General features: G+C 43.4%; 1 protein-coding gene across 4 annotated transcripts in view; it reads left to right on the forward strand.

Annotated features, from left to right (window-relative positions):
• The first annotated feature begins 364 nt into the window (after positions 1-364).
• LOC109864577 (scm-like with four MBT domains protein 2) overlaps positions 365-16,142 on the forward strand; it is a 41,823-nt gene continuing 26,045 nt past the window's right edge. For 3 of the 4 annotated variants that reach the window (XM_031831768.1, XM_031831770.1, XM_031831771.1), the window contains exons 1-4: positions 365-467; positions 5,335-5,519; positions 9,365-9,459; positions 12,760-13,000. In XM_031831768.1, coding sequence (XP_031687628.1) covers positions 5,429-5,519; positions 9,365-9,459; positions 12,760-13,000 — 427 coding nt within the window. In that variant the 5' untranslated portion in view covers positions 365-467; positions 5,335-5,428. The remainder of the gene's footprint in view (positions 468-5,334; positions 5,520-9,364; positions 9,460-12,759; positions 13,001-16,142) is intronic. The other variant, XM_031831769.1, reaches the window with a different exon arrangement.

Raw genomic sequence — 16,142 nt, forward strand, 5'->3', positions numbered from 1 at the left:
GCTGTATCACAACCGGCCGTGATTGGGATTCCTGGTTAGGTTTTGGCCGTGGTAGGCCGTCATTGTAATTACGATTTTGTTCTTAACTGACTTGCCTAGTTAAATAAAGATACAATAAAAAAATTGGTTCAGAAGTGTAAAAATAGTGGCTTCATCATTGTGTAAACACACTGGTAACAATATCTATGTGTTGTGTATTTCAGCTATGAAAGACCGAGGGGTTAAAATATGGGGGTGGGTAGTCTACTTCGACATTCTATTTATAATTGGCAGAAAAAAAATCGTAACTGCACTAAAGGTCATTGAAGGAGTTGGCTTGAAAATAATCTGAAGATTTTTTGGACATGCGCAGATGTGGGATGCCATATTGGAACGATCTCTGTGCTGTGCAGTTGGAAGACGTCGCTCGCTGGCTTCCACCGAACGAAAAAGGCTCGCAAATTAGACGCGAAAAAAACATCATTAAGGTAAGACAGGTGACAGGTTGACGCTTCTTTAAATATTTATGTAGGTTACTAATCCAGAGCCGTCGTTTTCTCGACGAAATATCTACCGTGAAAGGTTTTTCCTGGCTAAAACCTTTAACCATTCCTACTCGAGGCTGTTTCTCTAGAAACATAAATACTGGCGCATTCAGGAGCCAAGTTGTTCAAAGTGTTTTTACGTGCGTAATTATAGCTTTCACATGCGGTGAGAACGTCGCTTCGTGGCACTTTCAATTTAGTTAGTATGATTGTTTTTCTTTATTTAATATAAACCTTGATGCGAAAATAAATTGGTTACATAAACATTTATTTTAATGCTTGACGTGCGTAGGAAAAACACATTTCAATAAGCCTGATAAATGAATTTCCATCTAACGGTCTGCTTTCCACTAAAAACGATAAAATAGTGAAATACTCATAAATTCACATCCCTGACTTCATTTTAAATGTTCATATTTACAGTTTAAACGTGTAGGTGTGTCACATTTTTCCCCACACATAGGTGCGCAAAGGCATCGGAAAATACCGGACATTGCCAATATGTCAAACCACTTTCAACATGGCGGGTTTTGGTGTGTAAAAAACTGCATGTAAAATCTTTGAATGAGGAAAAAATAAAATTACTGCAGTTAACCGTCCAGTTTCAGTTTCTTTTGATGCGCATTAACAAGCTCTAATGAATTAAATTGGAAGTAGACGTTTAGCAATACTGTTAGAGTTTTTTTCCGCTGCAATACTTTGTGTGCAAAGTACATTAGCGAAGTGCCATATACAAATGACTGACTGTGTAACGCACTGAGAGGACGTCGGCGACACCCGTATCCCACAAATGCACAGTACGCCTAGCTACATTTCCTGTTTCACTTTATCAGCATTAGCAGTTACAATCAAAAAATTTTATCGTTATTTAGTAGACATAGAATAATGGTCTGATGAGCGGTTCCGTTTGTCTTTTTAATCATCCATCAAGGTTTTAACATCCAATCTTGATGATTGTAAAATTGCACGAGGTAATTCTCCCAATCCGACGTTATGCCAAATTTGTATGATGAAGTTGCTAATTGGGTTAAACCGCGCATATATCCATTTAATTATTTATTTTTTATTGCGGGCGGTCAGCAAATCCGGAGTTTAGCTGCGCATTATTCTGATGATCCCTCTTCGGGATTACATTCGGCTCCATAATGAATATAAAAATAAAACCACGTTACCGAATGAACAGTGATGTGCATTTGCACTCTCATGCGTATTCAGGCTGCCTATTGCTAGAAAACCCTAAAACATACGGCAGGTCGGGGGCTCTCATGTGAGCTCGTTTTGCCTTGGTACTGGTGTAGCCTAGATGGAATGGAAGCAAGCAACATCATGGAGAACATCTCGCCTCTTTACAGTAAAACCCTATGAAGTGTCCAGGGATCTGGTATAGGGGTGTAAAGATGATCGAGGATGCATGGTTATTGATGGTTTTATTCATGTGCTCCTCAGCGCCGTTCATAATCGATCTTTTGAAAGCACTTGCCATTGTATGTAAATGTCCCTGATAAGGTTCTAAAGCAAGAACAGATAAAATATTGATGGATTGGCTCTGCTTTGTGAGTGAAGACAGAGAATTTTATTAGCCATGAACAACTTACATTATTAATACATCTTTCAAGGTGATTTTACATAACAAAGTGATATGGAAAACGGATGTATTAAGTCATCAGGCCAAGATTGTGACTTGACATCGTCAGTTCAAAGGTGTCTGCTGTAGTTTCAGGTGAAATAATGGCAAGGTAGCAACATCCCCAGGCTAATTGTGCATGGGAAGTGTCTGGCTGACTAGATTCATTGCAACGTAAAGAAAGCCACATTTCGTTTTCTCCACTATGAGTTCAGTGAGGTGTGTGGATGAATGAATCACAGGAGTTTAAAAAAAAATGTTTTTCTTTTTTTTGACCTGATCATGAGCAACTCAATGTCTGGAGGAGAGAAAATAAGTCAGCATAACAGACACAATGTGCAAAAAAACTGTCCAATGATTGGCCTACATCGGACGTTTTTTCTTCAAAGAAGATAAAGATATATTATACAACATGACATTTGGATTAAAGATCAAACAAGATCCATTTCCATCTATTTTCGATTATTTTTGAGTTTATGGAAAATGTAATTATATAGGCCTTCTGATGTGATGTTACTCAGACAATAGCTTGATGCTGGAGAAGTTGCCTGAAGCTGCTGTTGTAGGCAGTAGGCTGCCCATTAGTATGTTTTCTCATTGCCACTGTGCATTGTGGCCTGTCTGCCTGGGGCAGTTGTTTGCTCTTCAGTCTTTTAAATATCTCAGTCAGCTGATCTCACACAGCATCACAGGCTGTGTAATAAGGAACACACCAGGCTAGATGAGCCATAGAGACAAGACACTATATTATACTAATACATCATAGATACTGATAAATCATGAAATCTTTCATTGGATGTGATATTGTGGATTACATAGTGAGTGATAAAACAGAAGTGTAGAAATCATTGAGAGATATCGTTACTCTTCGCAGGATAAATGGTCAAATATTGATACCTACAAACAAAAACATGGCGGGAGATGAGGAAGGACACACCCAGCCCAAATAGTGTTAGTTAATCTGTTAATTCCCCATTATGTCTTTCTATTGTCCTGGTTGGGGTTTTAGAGAAAGGCAGCTAAGGGACGGCGTGTGGTGTCTACTGGACTCATCAGGGCTAACCCATAACACCGCCCCCCCACCATCTCAATCTGATGAGGCTTTAACCAGGAAAGACCTGCGTCTCAGATTAACACACAGATCAGCCTAATCCCCAGGATCCAATCTGGGCTGCTCACTGGGATGCTGGGGACCAGTATGGACCAATATGTTTTAATTTAGTGGTTTAGTTAGGCAGATTATTATTATTTTTTTTACAATTAGTATAATTTTTTTTTAAATCCGAATTGTACTGCCTGTGTAAACGCATCCTTAGATCCTCCTGACTGAATGCTATAATAGTGAACATTTTCAATTTAAATCAGTGAGAACATTTCTGGGATAAGTGACCCTCTGTGAGACAAGTTGCTCGGTTCTCTAAATCTGTGATTTTCTCTGATTGTGTCTTAGACATTGTGGTTTATACTACATTTGAGTTATTTAATGGACCTTGTTGCCTGTGATCTCTGATAGTTTATGGTCTGTAGTCAGATGGATCCTATGTTTGCGTCCCGGAGGATGTGGACTATCAGACAGAGTGGAGAGTGACAGGGGGCAGTGTCATGTGAGTCCAATTAGACCAGCTTGTTGTTTACGCTATGGATAGATGTGTGTTTGGATCCCTGCGTGACGGAGGACACGTTCAGAAGGATTTACATGTCGTGAAAGGACACAGCTATGCAATGAAGCAACGAGTTGATTTCAATGCATTGCCAATTATGTTCCTCCTGTTAAAAAAACGCATGATGACAAGCACATAACATTGCCTATTGCTCTTTTGAATGGGGATTTGAATGCTTAGGCAAATTTGCGAAGTCTGCAGAGAATTGTTTTTGTGTATTAGTTTGATTGAAGGGAATTGGTATGAATCTGCTCTATGAATCAGTGTTAATTGAACATTTGATGGAAGTGTGTGCAGTTACAGTGAGTCATTGCGGAGGCTGAGTGAAATGGCAGTTATCCCAAATGTAACCATGTGATCTGGGAAAGAGACAGAGTGGGAAAACAATAGGAACCTATTTAGTTTGTTTTCCTCTAAGACCTTTAAGATAAAGCAAAAGTATGAGTAAATTATGACTAAGCGCTATGATTCCTATGCGAGCGATTTTAAGCCATTTTAAAACACCTCTTCTTCCGTAATGGTTTATGTAACGCTGAGCTCTGTGGCATGGTTTTATGAAGTTCTGCTGTGTCAGTCCTGTTCTTCAACCTTATTTCAACTGTGATTGGTTATCTCTTGTGGCTGAAGAGCTGTGCTGAGGTATGCAAATCCACGACAGCAGAAACTGCACATTGCTCTCGTAGACTGAACCAAGCAGAGGCACACAGTAGAAATGCACTGTGCTGAGCAGATATTCTATGCTGTACAAGTATAATGAGTAGAACAGAGGCTGTTCCGTCTGCACGGTGGGCTGGTCTGTAGGCAAAACATCTCGTTTTCTCCAACATAGAATTAGTGAACATACAAGAAGAAACGACAGGGACTATCCAGTCGCGGTACATTTTTAATGACCTAAAAAAATGACATTTCTACCTTTTTTAGATTTTGTGGCAGAGTGAAAGTTAAGATATCAGACAGGGGAGGTGATGTAAATAATACTCTGAGCAAAATAGAATGTCTTTGGATGTTCACCCTCCAGACATTTCCCAAAAGGTCTTAATGATGAAATACATGTTGTAAATGTAAACATGAATTCATGTCCCCTATTTCAGATTACTCTGACGTTTTTCTTGCACTGTACCCAATGATTTCTGAAAACTTGCTCGGTGAGTCGATGTGCTCATTGTGGCTTTACAGACGTGTTAAATGCGTTTTATGTACACTATTTATGAAATGCACATTGTTCGACTCCAACCCCATTCGATGCCTGGAACGAATGTGGGTGGAGCTATGTCTACATAAAGGTGCTAATAAAAAATGTAAAAAAACTCACAAGCCCTGACGAAGGTCGTGAGGCCGATACGTAAAGCTTAATAATGAGCAGTGATGCTATCAAGAGCAGTGTGCGGGTTTCTTCATTTTTCTCATCTGTATGGTCTGGAATAAATGCCTGTATTGTCTTTCGTTATAGTGGGCATTGTTTAGATGGACATGATATGGATTTTAATGCTCCATTCCTACTTAACTCCTCCTTTGTGTGACACAGTGGAGGAATGAGGGAGATGCAGTGAAGACTGGGGAGTCTGAAGACAGACGGACAAAGGGTAAAAGGGTAAAGGTCACCAGGAAGAGAGAGCAGGATGCAGTCCCGCCCACAGGACAGGCCGTTGGCCCTCTCCGTGGGGAAATCCCACAGCCCGGCCAATGGGAGAGAAGAACGGGTGCACTCAGGTGAGGGATTTTACCTACACTTTTTAATCTTCTATCTCTTCCTCATTTTTTTGTCTTCCATTGTTTTGATGACACGTGAAGGGCACAACCATTAATCTCCATTGTATCCATTGTATCACAAAATTGGCTGATAAGCAGCCAATTTCCAATTTTTCCCATTCCTTTTTACATGCCACACCATTATTGACCTTCATCGAGGTCTCAGAATGCGTGTAGTGCAGGGCTATTTTGGGGGTTTGGATTATTCAGCATGAATCTGCAGTAGCCACTGTGTCCAGCTGTGAGAGAATCTGGTCCAGTTTACCTGGTCATTGGTGTGGGGAAGTATGAGCTGACTGTGGAGTCATAGTTAGTTTCTATGTCATGGTTTTCCTGTGTTCACTTCCTTGTTCTGTTCAGCCCTACAAGGTGCTTCTTATCAGATAAACAGACTTGAAAAGTGGAACTTGGATTAAAAGAAATAGAAAACCGGAAAGTTTTGTTGGGCGGACAGGAAAGAGGAATTACAACTCGCCTAGGAGCGTTTTCTCAACACCACGGTTGATCTAACATATTTTTTAATTCTAAAACATATTTTAAAAGATTTTTAAAGTGATTTTCTAAATCTCAAATACGCTTGAATGACAAGGTTACTTTTTGTTAAAAGCAGCGTTCGTAACGTGACCCCTTTGAATCAGGTTGAGATGGATAGTGGAAGGTATGACGTCATAGCCTTTGTAAAGGTCTGGGGATGGGGAGTGTGAACACACAAACACACACACACACACACACACTGCTATGTGTAAGGGAGAAGAGCAAGCCTAGCAGATTCTTTTCAGAAAGCCCCCCGACTACAACAACTGGTAGTTTCTTCTCTCTCATTAGTGCAGGTTAAGTCCCACACACTAAGTCCCATGAGACACAGCCTAGAGAGGAGAAACCACACAGCAGGAACAAGAGATGCAGATTCTCTCTCTCTCTCTCTCTCTCACACGCACACACACACGCACACACACACACACACACACACACACACACACACACACACACACACACACACACACACACACACACACACACACACACACACACACACACACACACACACACACACACACACACACACACACACACACACACACACACACACACACACACAAACACAAGACACATTATACCTTGTCCAAGTAACAGTCTCCCACAGGCAAATTAAACCGTTCTCACCTTGAGGAGAAACATTAGTGGCATTACGTAAGACCTGGAACACACACACACACACACACACACACACACACACACACACATAAAACTCATTAAAGATCAGATACATTTTCAAGTGACCTAATTTTGAATGCTTGACAAGAGACTAAACTTAGTTTCAGCTGGTTCCTGCTGTGTTCTTTATAGATGTCCTTCCCCATAGATTTAGAGAAATGACATTGGTGTGTGTGTGATCAGATCTCACCCCGCTTGTCTCGTTAAATCTGTATGTTTTGTTTATGCTTATTACGACGTATCAGTTTACACAGTGACTTTGATTGTTGCAGAATGAAGGCGTACACATTTTTTCCCCCCACTCCACGCAAACTGTATTCCACTCGACTCTTTCGCTCGCGACTGAGGACATATACTGTTTTATTTACAACATTATTCCTGTCCTATTGTCTTTTCTCCACTGCATTGTCATTTATTCTCATTTCATTTCACCTTTATTTTGACAGGGAATCCATGCTAAGACCACGGTCTCTTTTCCAGATGAGCCCTGTTTAGCACAAGAATACATGTACAATTACAATATACACATTAAACTACACATCCATATACACGTTCAAATATACGTTATTACACAACAATACATGAAAAGCAAAACACAATCATAAAAAAACACATTATCCAGAAAAACAGGTCCCTTAAAAGCTGTCTGAAGTGCCCTAGAGGCAAAAAATCCTCCTGTTTTAAAGTACATTGGGGATCAGATCTACCCAACTCAGTGGGGATCGAATGGCTCTCCAGAGTTCGCCATCCCTGAGACCGGGTCTGGTATCTCATACTTCTATAAGTAACGGTGTAACGGTTCACCAAACCCACAGTTGGGTACGTATTGCGGATTTGGGGTCACGGTTCAGTTTCAGTACAGCGGAAAATGAAATGCCATTCTCAATGTTCAGCATTCACAATGTTCCTGGCATTGTCTGTTGTGACAGGATTGTTATGTTGGGCCTGTCGGTTTTCCACTCTGATGCTGCGTTTGTAACCATGTGGGAGGTGGAAATGTACCAGTTGTGAAGTCGTAAATACCAGTTGGATGCGTTCATGTTATTTGAACTCGCTGATAAATGCAGATTGGCTAATGGCCAACAAGCTGCGTCAACTATAAACTGAAAGTACAACCATCATGCTTGTTAAACAAATGATAGAGTTAAAAAACCACCGTAATGGATTTATTTTAACTGCAGAAAATACTGTTTTAAAGGCCATTTCCTTACTAGGTGACGTCAGAGGTCACCATGTCGGAGAAGTGGGTGCTCAGGATGATAGACGAGTTCCCCACTAGTAATTAACACTTCCCACTTGGTTACGAACGCACCATGACACTGCCTCCTTAAGTGCCAGATGCACAGTTGTGACTCTGATGAAGAGGGCTTGTCTGTAGCATGGGACATCAACCATTCCCGGGGTAATGGAATGGGCTGTCACTGTTAAGTGCCTTCACAGTGTGCATTGGCCAATTCATTGAGAGCTTTTGGCTTGCTTACATAGAGCAGAGACCTGTTTGCTGAAATGAGTGCAAGAGGGAAGTTTGTAACGTGGCTCGAGCATTGTCACGAGGTGCTGAATCCCTCTTGTTCTCAAACACCAAGAATGGGCGCATATCTGCGGCTGTTAACCAAAAACAACCAAATATTAACAAAGTCTACCTATATCACTCCTGTCATTTCTTTGGCCCAGTCAGAATCAGATGCCAAGGAATGCTTGAATGCAGAGGTGAGACGATGTTATGTTTCTTTGCGTTTCCGTCTTGTGATGTCAGCGTATGTGTTAACATATATGAGGTGTTGGCACCTGCAGAGGCTATTCTCGTTGAGCAGTGGCTACATACGGTTTTATCCACAACTCTCTGTCCATCGGCGTTATAATCTACTGGGAAGCCAAACTGTTCGCAAACTGGAGATTTAAACGATGCTGGAGGATCCCCCAATTCAGGTTTATGGCGCCTCATCAACGACAGTTTGAAATGAGCCAATTAAGACTTAAATTTACAACATGCACATAGGCTCGAGTTGTTTGAAAGGAATAGACTGGAGAAGAAAATGCAGCCCGGATTTACTGAAGAGACATAAGCAACGCAGCAACGCAGCGTAAGGCATTTGAATTTGGCATTTTATTCATTTACCAGACTCTGTTATCCAGAGCAATTTATAGTAGTGAGTGCATACATCTTTCCCCGTACTGGTCCCCCCGTGGGAATCGAACCCACAACCCTGGCGTTGCAAGCGCCATGCTCTACCTACTGAGCATGGGCTAGTGTTTATTTTATTTGATGTATTCATTCGGGTTCACAGTGTGAACCCGAACTTTAATTCAGAATGCAGGGATGTGTATTGCACCTATCGCCTGCGATTAATGATGAAAACGGCATCCAAGGGCTTCGATACAGTGGCAGCTGCATCCATATAGACGACATCACCCTAGTCTATAAAACCGGTATGAATGTCGACTGAATCATTTTGTTTCTGCTAGTTAATGAAATAAAACATGTCGTTATAGAGTGTGACGCTGTTATGCTTGTATTTATGGTGATTTTTAATGTTTTGTGACTGGGTTGGTGGTGGGCAAAATGATTGACAGGGCTTTCTTCCTATCAGACGCAGACTCCATGGAGGAAGAGGCCGACTTTAATTGGGAGGAGTACCTAGAGGAGACGGGTGCGACCGCGGCACCCCACACCGCTTTCAAACATGTGAGTGAGAAACACACATTTACATTTCCATAACCCTCACAACATCTTGTAAATACTGTTATTGAATTAGTGGCAATCACACAAATCCCTTTAAACGTGTGTTTGAGTGAGAATGTACTTTAGCTAATGATGTTAAGCAGTGTAGTTAGGCTCATAGGCTCAGGCATGACTTACCTGCTGAAGACCACACTCAAATAGTTACATATTCATAGTCACTGCTGTTCACCGAGACTCGCATACCAAAGATGACATACCCTGCATCCTCATTGTTGCATCTGTGCGTTCAGAAAGTATTCAGACCCCTTGACTTTTTCCACGTTTTGTTACGTTACAGCCTTATTGTAAAATTGATTAAGTAGTTTTTTCCCCCTCATCAATCTACTCACAATACCCCATAATGACAAAGAAAAAATGGAAATATCACATTTACATTAGTATTCAGACCCTTTACTCAGTCCTTTGTTGAAGCACCTTTGGCAGGGGTTACAGCCTTGAGTCATGGATATGACACTACAAGCTTGGCACACCTGTGTTTGGGGAGTTTCTCCCAGTCTTCTCTGCAGATCCTCTCAAACTCTGTCAGGTTGGATGGGGAGCGTTGCTGCACAGCTATTTTCTGGTCTCTCCAGAGATGTTCGATCGGGTTCAAGTGCGGGCTCTGGCTGGGCGCTCAAGGACATTCAGAGACTTGTCCCGAAGCCACTCCTGCATTGTCTTGAATGTGTGCTTAGGGTTGTTGTCCTGTTGGAAGGTGAACCTTTGCCCCAGTCTGAGGTCCTGAGCGCTCTGGAGCAGGTTTTCATCAAGGATCTCTCTGTACTTTGCTCCGTTCATCTTTTCCTCGATCCTGACTAGTCTCCCAGTCCCTACCGCTGATTAACATCCCCACAGCATGATGCTGCCACCACCATGTTTCACCATAGGGATGGTGCCAGGTTTCCTCCAGATGTGACACTTGGCATTCAGGCCAAAGAGTTCAATCTTGGTTTCATCAGACCAGAGAATCTTGTTTCTCATGGTCTGAAAGTCCTTTAGGTGCCTTTTGGCAAACTCCAAGCGGGCTGTCATGTGCCTTTTACTAAGGAGTGACTTCCGTCTGGTCACTACCATAAAGGCCTGATTGGTGGAGTGCTGCAGAGATGATTGTCCTTCTGGAAGGTTCTCCCATCCCCACAGAGGAACTCAAGCGCTCTGTCAGAGTGAACATCGGTTTCTTGGTCACCTCCCTGACCAAGGCCCTTCTCTACTGATTGCTCAGTTTGGCCAGGAGGCCAGCTCTAGGAAGAGTCTTGGTGGTTCCAAACTTCTTTCATTTAAGAATGATGGCGGCCACTGTGTTCTTGGGGAACTTCAATGCTGCAGACCTTTTTTGGTACCCTTCCCCAGATCTGTGCCTCGACACAATCCTGTCTCGGAGCTCTACGGACAATTCCTTCAACCTCATGGCTTGTTTTTTTTTGCTCTGATATGCACTGTCAACTGTGGACAGGTGTGTGCCTTTCCAAATCATGTCCAATCAATTGAATTTACCACAGGTGGACTCCAAGTTGTAGAAACAGAGTCCGAACACTTTCCCAATGTGCTGTACACAGTGCATGTGTATTTTGGCATCATACACACTAATGTGACATTTAGCATTGAACACAACCCACACAATTACTCAGAGATTGACTCAAGCTCCATGGAAGTTGTAAAAGGACAGAAAAAGGCACGTATCCCTCAAACTCAACTCTGGACCTGGTAACCAGTACCACAGCGGGTGTTCATTGTTCCCCTCTAAGGGACTGATTTAGACCTGGGACACCAGGTGGGTGCAATTTAATGATCAGGTCGAACAGAAAACCAGCAGGCTCTGGACCTCGTCGGGTAAGAGTTGAATACCCCTGCCTTGTATGTTACAGTACTCCCCAGTCTTGCCTGGTGTAGTGTCAGACTGCCAGTAGTAGTAGTGAAGCCTGATGGAACAGCTATCTTAAGGAGGCCTGCCACACGGCTGCAGGGGACGATGGGAAAAGAGAATGCATAAGTAATCCTACATAATGTAGCGGAAAGAAAGGAGTGTACAGTACAAAAGTAGATTATCAGTGGGTTTAATGGCGTTGACTGATTTCATAGATGTCAGTTCAAGCGGGCTCAAGCTCTGTGTGTGAACTGAAGTCTGTGAGGTGTGCTCTGATGTGATTGCCCGGTTGGACACATGAAAGATGATCATATTTGAATGTGAGTGTTGTTGGTAAGTGGATTGAGTCACAGGAAAAAGAGCATGATTTGCCCTGAAAATGTGATTCTGTGAAATAGTGAAATAACTCTCATGCTCTCAACAGACCTAGTGCCAATTGAAACAGTGATTCCTTGTGGGCTCGCTGTCTCTCTCTCGCAGTCTCTCTCTCTCTCTCTCGCTGTCTTTCTCTCTCGCTGTCTTTCTCTCTCGCTGTCTTTCTTTCTTTGTCTCTCGCTCTCTCTTTGTCTCTGTCTCTCTCTCCGCCTCTGCCTCTCTTACATAAGCCATCCAGTGTGATACAGCATATTTGATTTGTTTTTCTCAGGAAGTCATGAGGCCATTTGCATTGTTTTTAGTTCTAAGATGTTGGCTTTTCTCCAGTAACACAGGCCGTGTGTGCACGTGCGTGCATTTGTGATGTGTTTTATATAATGGGTTTTAGATATGTGTGAGTGCTGCCTGGGGCTATGGTTGAAACATTACATGATCCATTTCCTGGTAGTAGCCCTTTATATATGTTCTCTCTCTCTCGCCCTCTCTCTCGCCCTCTCTCTCTCTCTCGCCCTCCCTCTCTCTCTCTCGCCCTCCCTCTCTCTCTCTCGCCCTCCCTCTCTCTCTCTCGCCCTCCCTCTCTCTCTCTCGCCCTCTCGTTCTCTCTCTCTCTCTCTCTCTCTCATTCTCTCTGTGAGTCACTGTCCGCAAGGCCAGATTGTTTAGGATATTCAAAGTGGTTGCTAGCTCAGTGGAACGTTAAAGGACCCTTGACCCTTGTGAACAAACAGATTCCTAAACAGATGGGTGGGGAGCTTTTGGGAATCACCTGTGTCATACCTGTTCAGTACTTGTGGCCCACCTTTGTTTTACTCTGTCAATCATGGCTCAGCGAGCCAGTCAGACGTCCCTCATTCTGCATGTAGACCTGTGATGTCATTCACTTTAGAATGTCAATGTATAGATGTGCTTTATCTCGCCCAATGCACTTGATTTACCTCTTAAGTGCAAGCCCATTATAATCAAGCTCACCTGTCAGTGAGGGCAGGCTCTTGTGTGACATGGTGCTCTCTGATTGGTTCTCGCAGGTGGACATCAGCCTACAGAGCAGCTTCCAGCCGGGGATGAAGCTGGAGGTGGCCAATAAGAGCAGCCCAGACACCTACTGGGTGGCCACCATCGTCACCACCTGTGGCCAGCTGCTGCTGCTGCGCTTCAGTGGCTACGGAGATGACCGCAAGGCCGACTTCTGGTGTGATGTCATGACCTCCGAACTCCACCCAGTAGGCTGGTGCTCCCAGAACAACAAGACCCTCCAACCCCCTGAAGGTAGGGACACCATCTGGAAACACACACACACACACACACACACACACACACACACACACACACACACACACACACACACACACACACACACACACACACACACACAGAGCGGTGAGTTGATATTTGATCACACACACTTTTATAAACTCAGCAAAAAAGAAATGTCCTCTCACTGTCAACTGCGTTTATTTTCAGCAAACTTAACGTGTAAATATTTGTATGAACATAACAAGATTCAACAACTGAGGCAAAAACTGGACAAGTTCCACAGACCCACTCTTCCACCAAGGCACCTAGAAGTTCCCGGATATTTCTGGGGGGAATGGCCTAGACCTCATCCTCCAATCCAACAGGTCCTATATGTGCTCAATGGGATTGAAATCCGGTCTCTTCGCTGGCCATGGCAGAACACTGACATTCCTGTCTTGTAAGAAATCAAGCACAGAACGAGCAGTATGGCTGGTGGCATTGTCATGCTGGAGAGTCATGTCAGGATGAGCCTGCAGGAAGGGTACCACATGAGGGAGGAGAATGTCTTCCCTGTAACACAGCATTGAGATTGCCTGCAATAACAAGCTCAGTCCGATGATGCTGTGACACATCGCCCCAGACCATGACGGACCCTCCACCTCCAAATCGATCCCTCTCCAGAGTACAGGCCTCTGTGTAACTCTCATTCCTTCGACAATAAACACGAATCCGACCATCACCCCTGGAGAGACAAAACCGCAACTCGTCAGTGAAGAGCACTTTTTGCCAGTCCTGTCTGGTCCAGCGACAGTGGGTTTGTGCCCATAGGCAACGTTGTTGCCGGTGATGTCTGGTGAGGACCTGCCTTACAACCGGCCTACAAGCCCTCAGTCCAGCCTCGCTCAGCCTATTGCAGACAGTCTAAGCACTGATGGAGGGATTGTGCGTTTCTGGTGAAACTCTCGCACCTGTTGTTGCCATCCTGTACCTGTCCCCCAGGTGTGATGTTTGGATGTACCGATCCTGTGCAGGTATTGTTACACGTGGTCTGCCACTGCGAGGACAATCAGCTGTCCGTCCTGTCTCCCTGTAGCGCTGTCTTAGGCGTCTCACAGTACAGACATTGCAATTTATTGCCCTGGCCACATCTGCAGTTCTCATGCCTCCTTGCAGCATGCCTAGGGCATCTTCACGCAGCTGAGCAGGGATCCTGGGCAACTTTCGTTTGGTGTTTTTCAGAATCAGTAGAAAGGCCTCTTTAGTGTCCTAAGTTTTCATAACTGACCTTAATTGCCGACCGTCTGTAAGCTGTTAATCTTAACGACCATTCCACAGGTGCATGTTCATTAACTGTTTATGGTTCATTGAACATGCACAGGAAACAGTGTTTAAACCCTTTACAATGAAGATCCATGAAGTTATTTGGATTTTTAAGAATTATGTTTGAAAGACAGGGTCCTGCAAAAGGGACCATTCTTTTTTTTGCTGAGTTTATTTGCGTTTTACACTTGAATACACACATCTTAGCCAAGAGTGAATAAACACACCCTCTTCAACTGTGGCTTTATAGCTCATATACTGAACTCACACCCGTAGCTGGACTTTACCTGACTTCCTAGTATAATACAACACATGTAGCTGGACTTTACCTGACCTCCTAGTATAGTACTACACCTGTAGCTGGACTTTACCTGACCTCCTAGTATAATACAACACCTGTAGCTGGACTTTACCTGACCTCCTAGTATAATACAACACCTGTAGCTGGACTTTACCTGACCTCCTAGTATAATACTACACCTGTAGCTGGACTTTACCTGACCTCCTAGTATAGTACTACACCTGTAGCTTGTAGAGACCCCAATAAAACCTGTTCTCACAGACTGACAGTGCACCCAGTCCCAAGATATACACACACACACACACACACACACACACACACACACACACACACACACACACACACACACACACACACACACACACACACACACACACACACACACACACACACACACACACACACACACACACACACACACACACACACAGTCTCAGCCTGTTATGACACTCTACCCTGCCCTGCCCTGGCCCAGCCCATGTGTCAATAAGAGAGTGAGCTCATTCTGCCTAGTCAGCCAACACACAACAGCTGACTGCACTGTCCAGTCAAACCTGCCCACAGAAACACACAACTAACACCCAAATACATTCAGCAACTTTTAATTCAAAGTAGACTCGGATGAACACGAAGGTTGCTCATAAAGTGATTGTTTATTTAGCTTGTTTGGTTTGTTGATCACATACACACACACACTCAATTTAACCTGATGTAATATTTGCCACGCGAAACACTGAATGTCACCCTTTTTCCACCTCTAATGCTCTAGCTAACCTGACATTCTCCCTTCCACCCCCTGATCCTTCTGTTTCACCCCTTCCAAAGCTTGTCAAAAATAAATCCCATCTATAATTTAGCATCTGTAATTTATCATCCGATCCTCCTTTAAGCGGCCGTTCTAGAAGAGGCATTTTCACACCGGATCATCTCATCCACATGACTCACCCTCCATAACAGAGCTTTGATGTATTTCTGCAGATTTTTGGGAGTGGTTTTTTGTTTGTCAAGGAGACTATAGCTGAATTTGCTTCTACCTGACTTTTTTCACACCTCAATCTTTACCTGGTGGCAAATCGTGCTCCGGGGTAAAAATAAGACTGTGTAAAAAATATATATATAATAATAATAATAAAAGACCTATAGAAACTGCAGCAGCGGGGGATAAAATGTGCTAGATTTTTATGTAGCTTTAATTGACCTTTTAACACACACACTGGAGCATGAGTGGCCACAAGAGACACATAGAGGATCTCCGTGTTGGTAGAGAGCTGATGGGTTGAGGGGACTGAATGGCAATGAAATGGACCATGCATGTAATAACCATGCATGTTTAGTGGGTTAGATGACAACCAAGGGACTGGGTAGTTGACACACACCATGGCACGCACACAAACACTCCCGTTTTGATTTGACTCCAGAGATTTTGCGTTTATGGGTTAGTCTATAATAAGGGTTTGCATGAGAGGTGGACACAGACTGTTGGTGTGAGTGTATGTGTGTTTGCTAGCTACTCTATGTGGTGAATAGAGCTGGTAGACCTCATGTATTTGC

The sequence above is a fragment of the Oncorhynchus kisutch genome, linkage group LG9 (assembly GCF_002021735.2).
Source record: "Oncorhynchus kisutch isolate 150728-3 linkage group LG9, Okis_V2, whole genome shotgun sequence".
Lineage (NCBI taxonomy): Eukaryota > Metazoa > Chordata > Actinopteri > Salmoniformes > Salmonidae > Oncorhynchus > Oncorhynchus kisutch.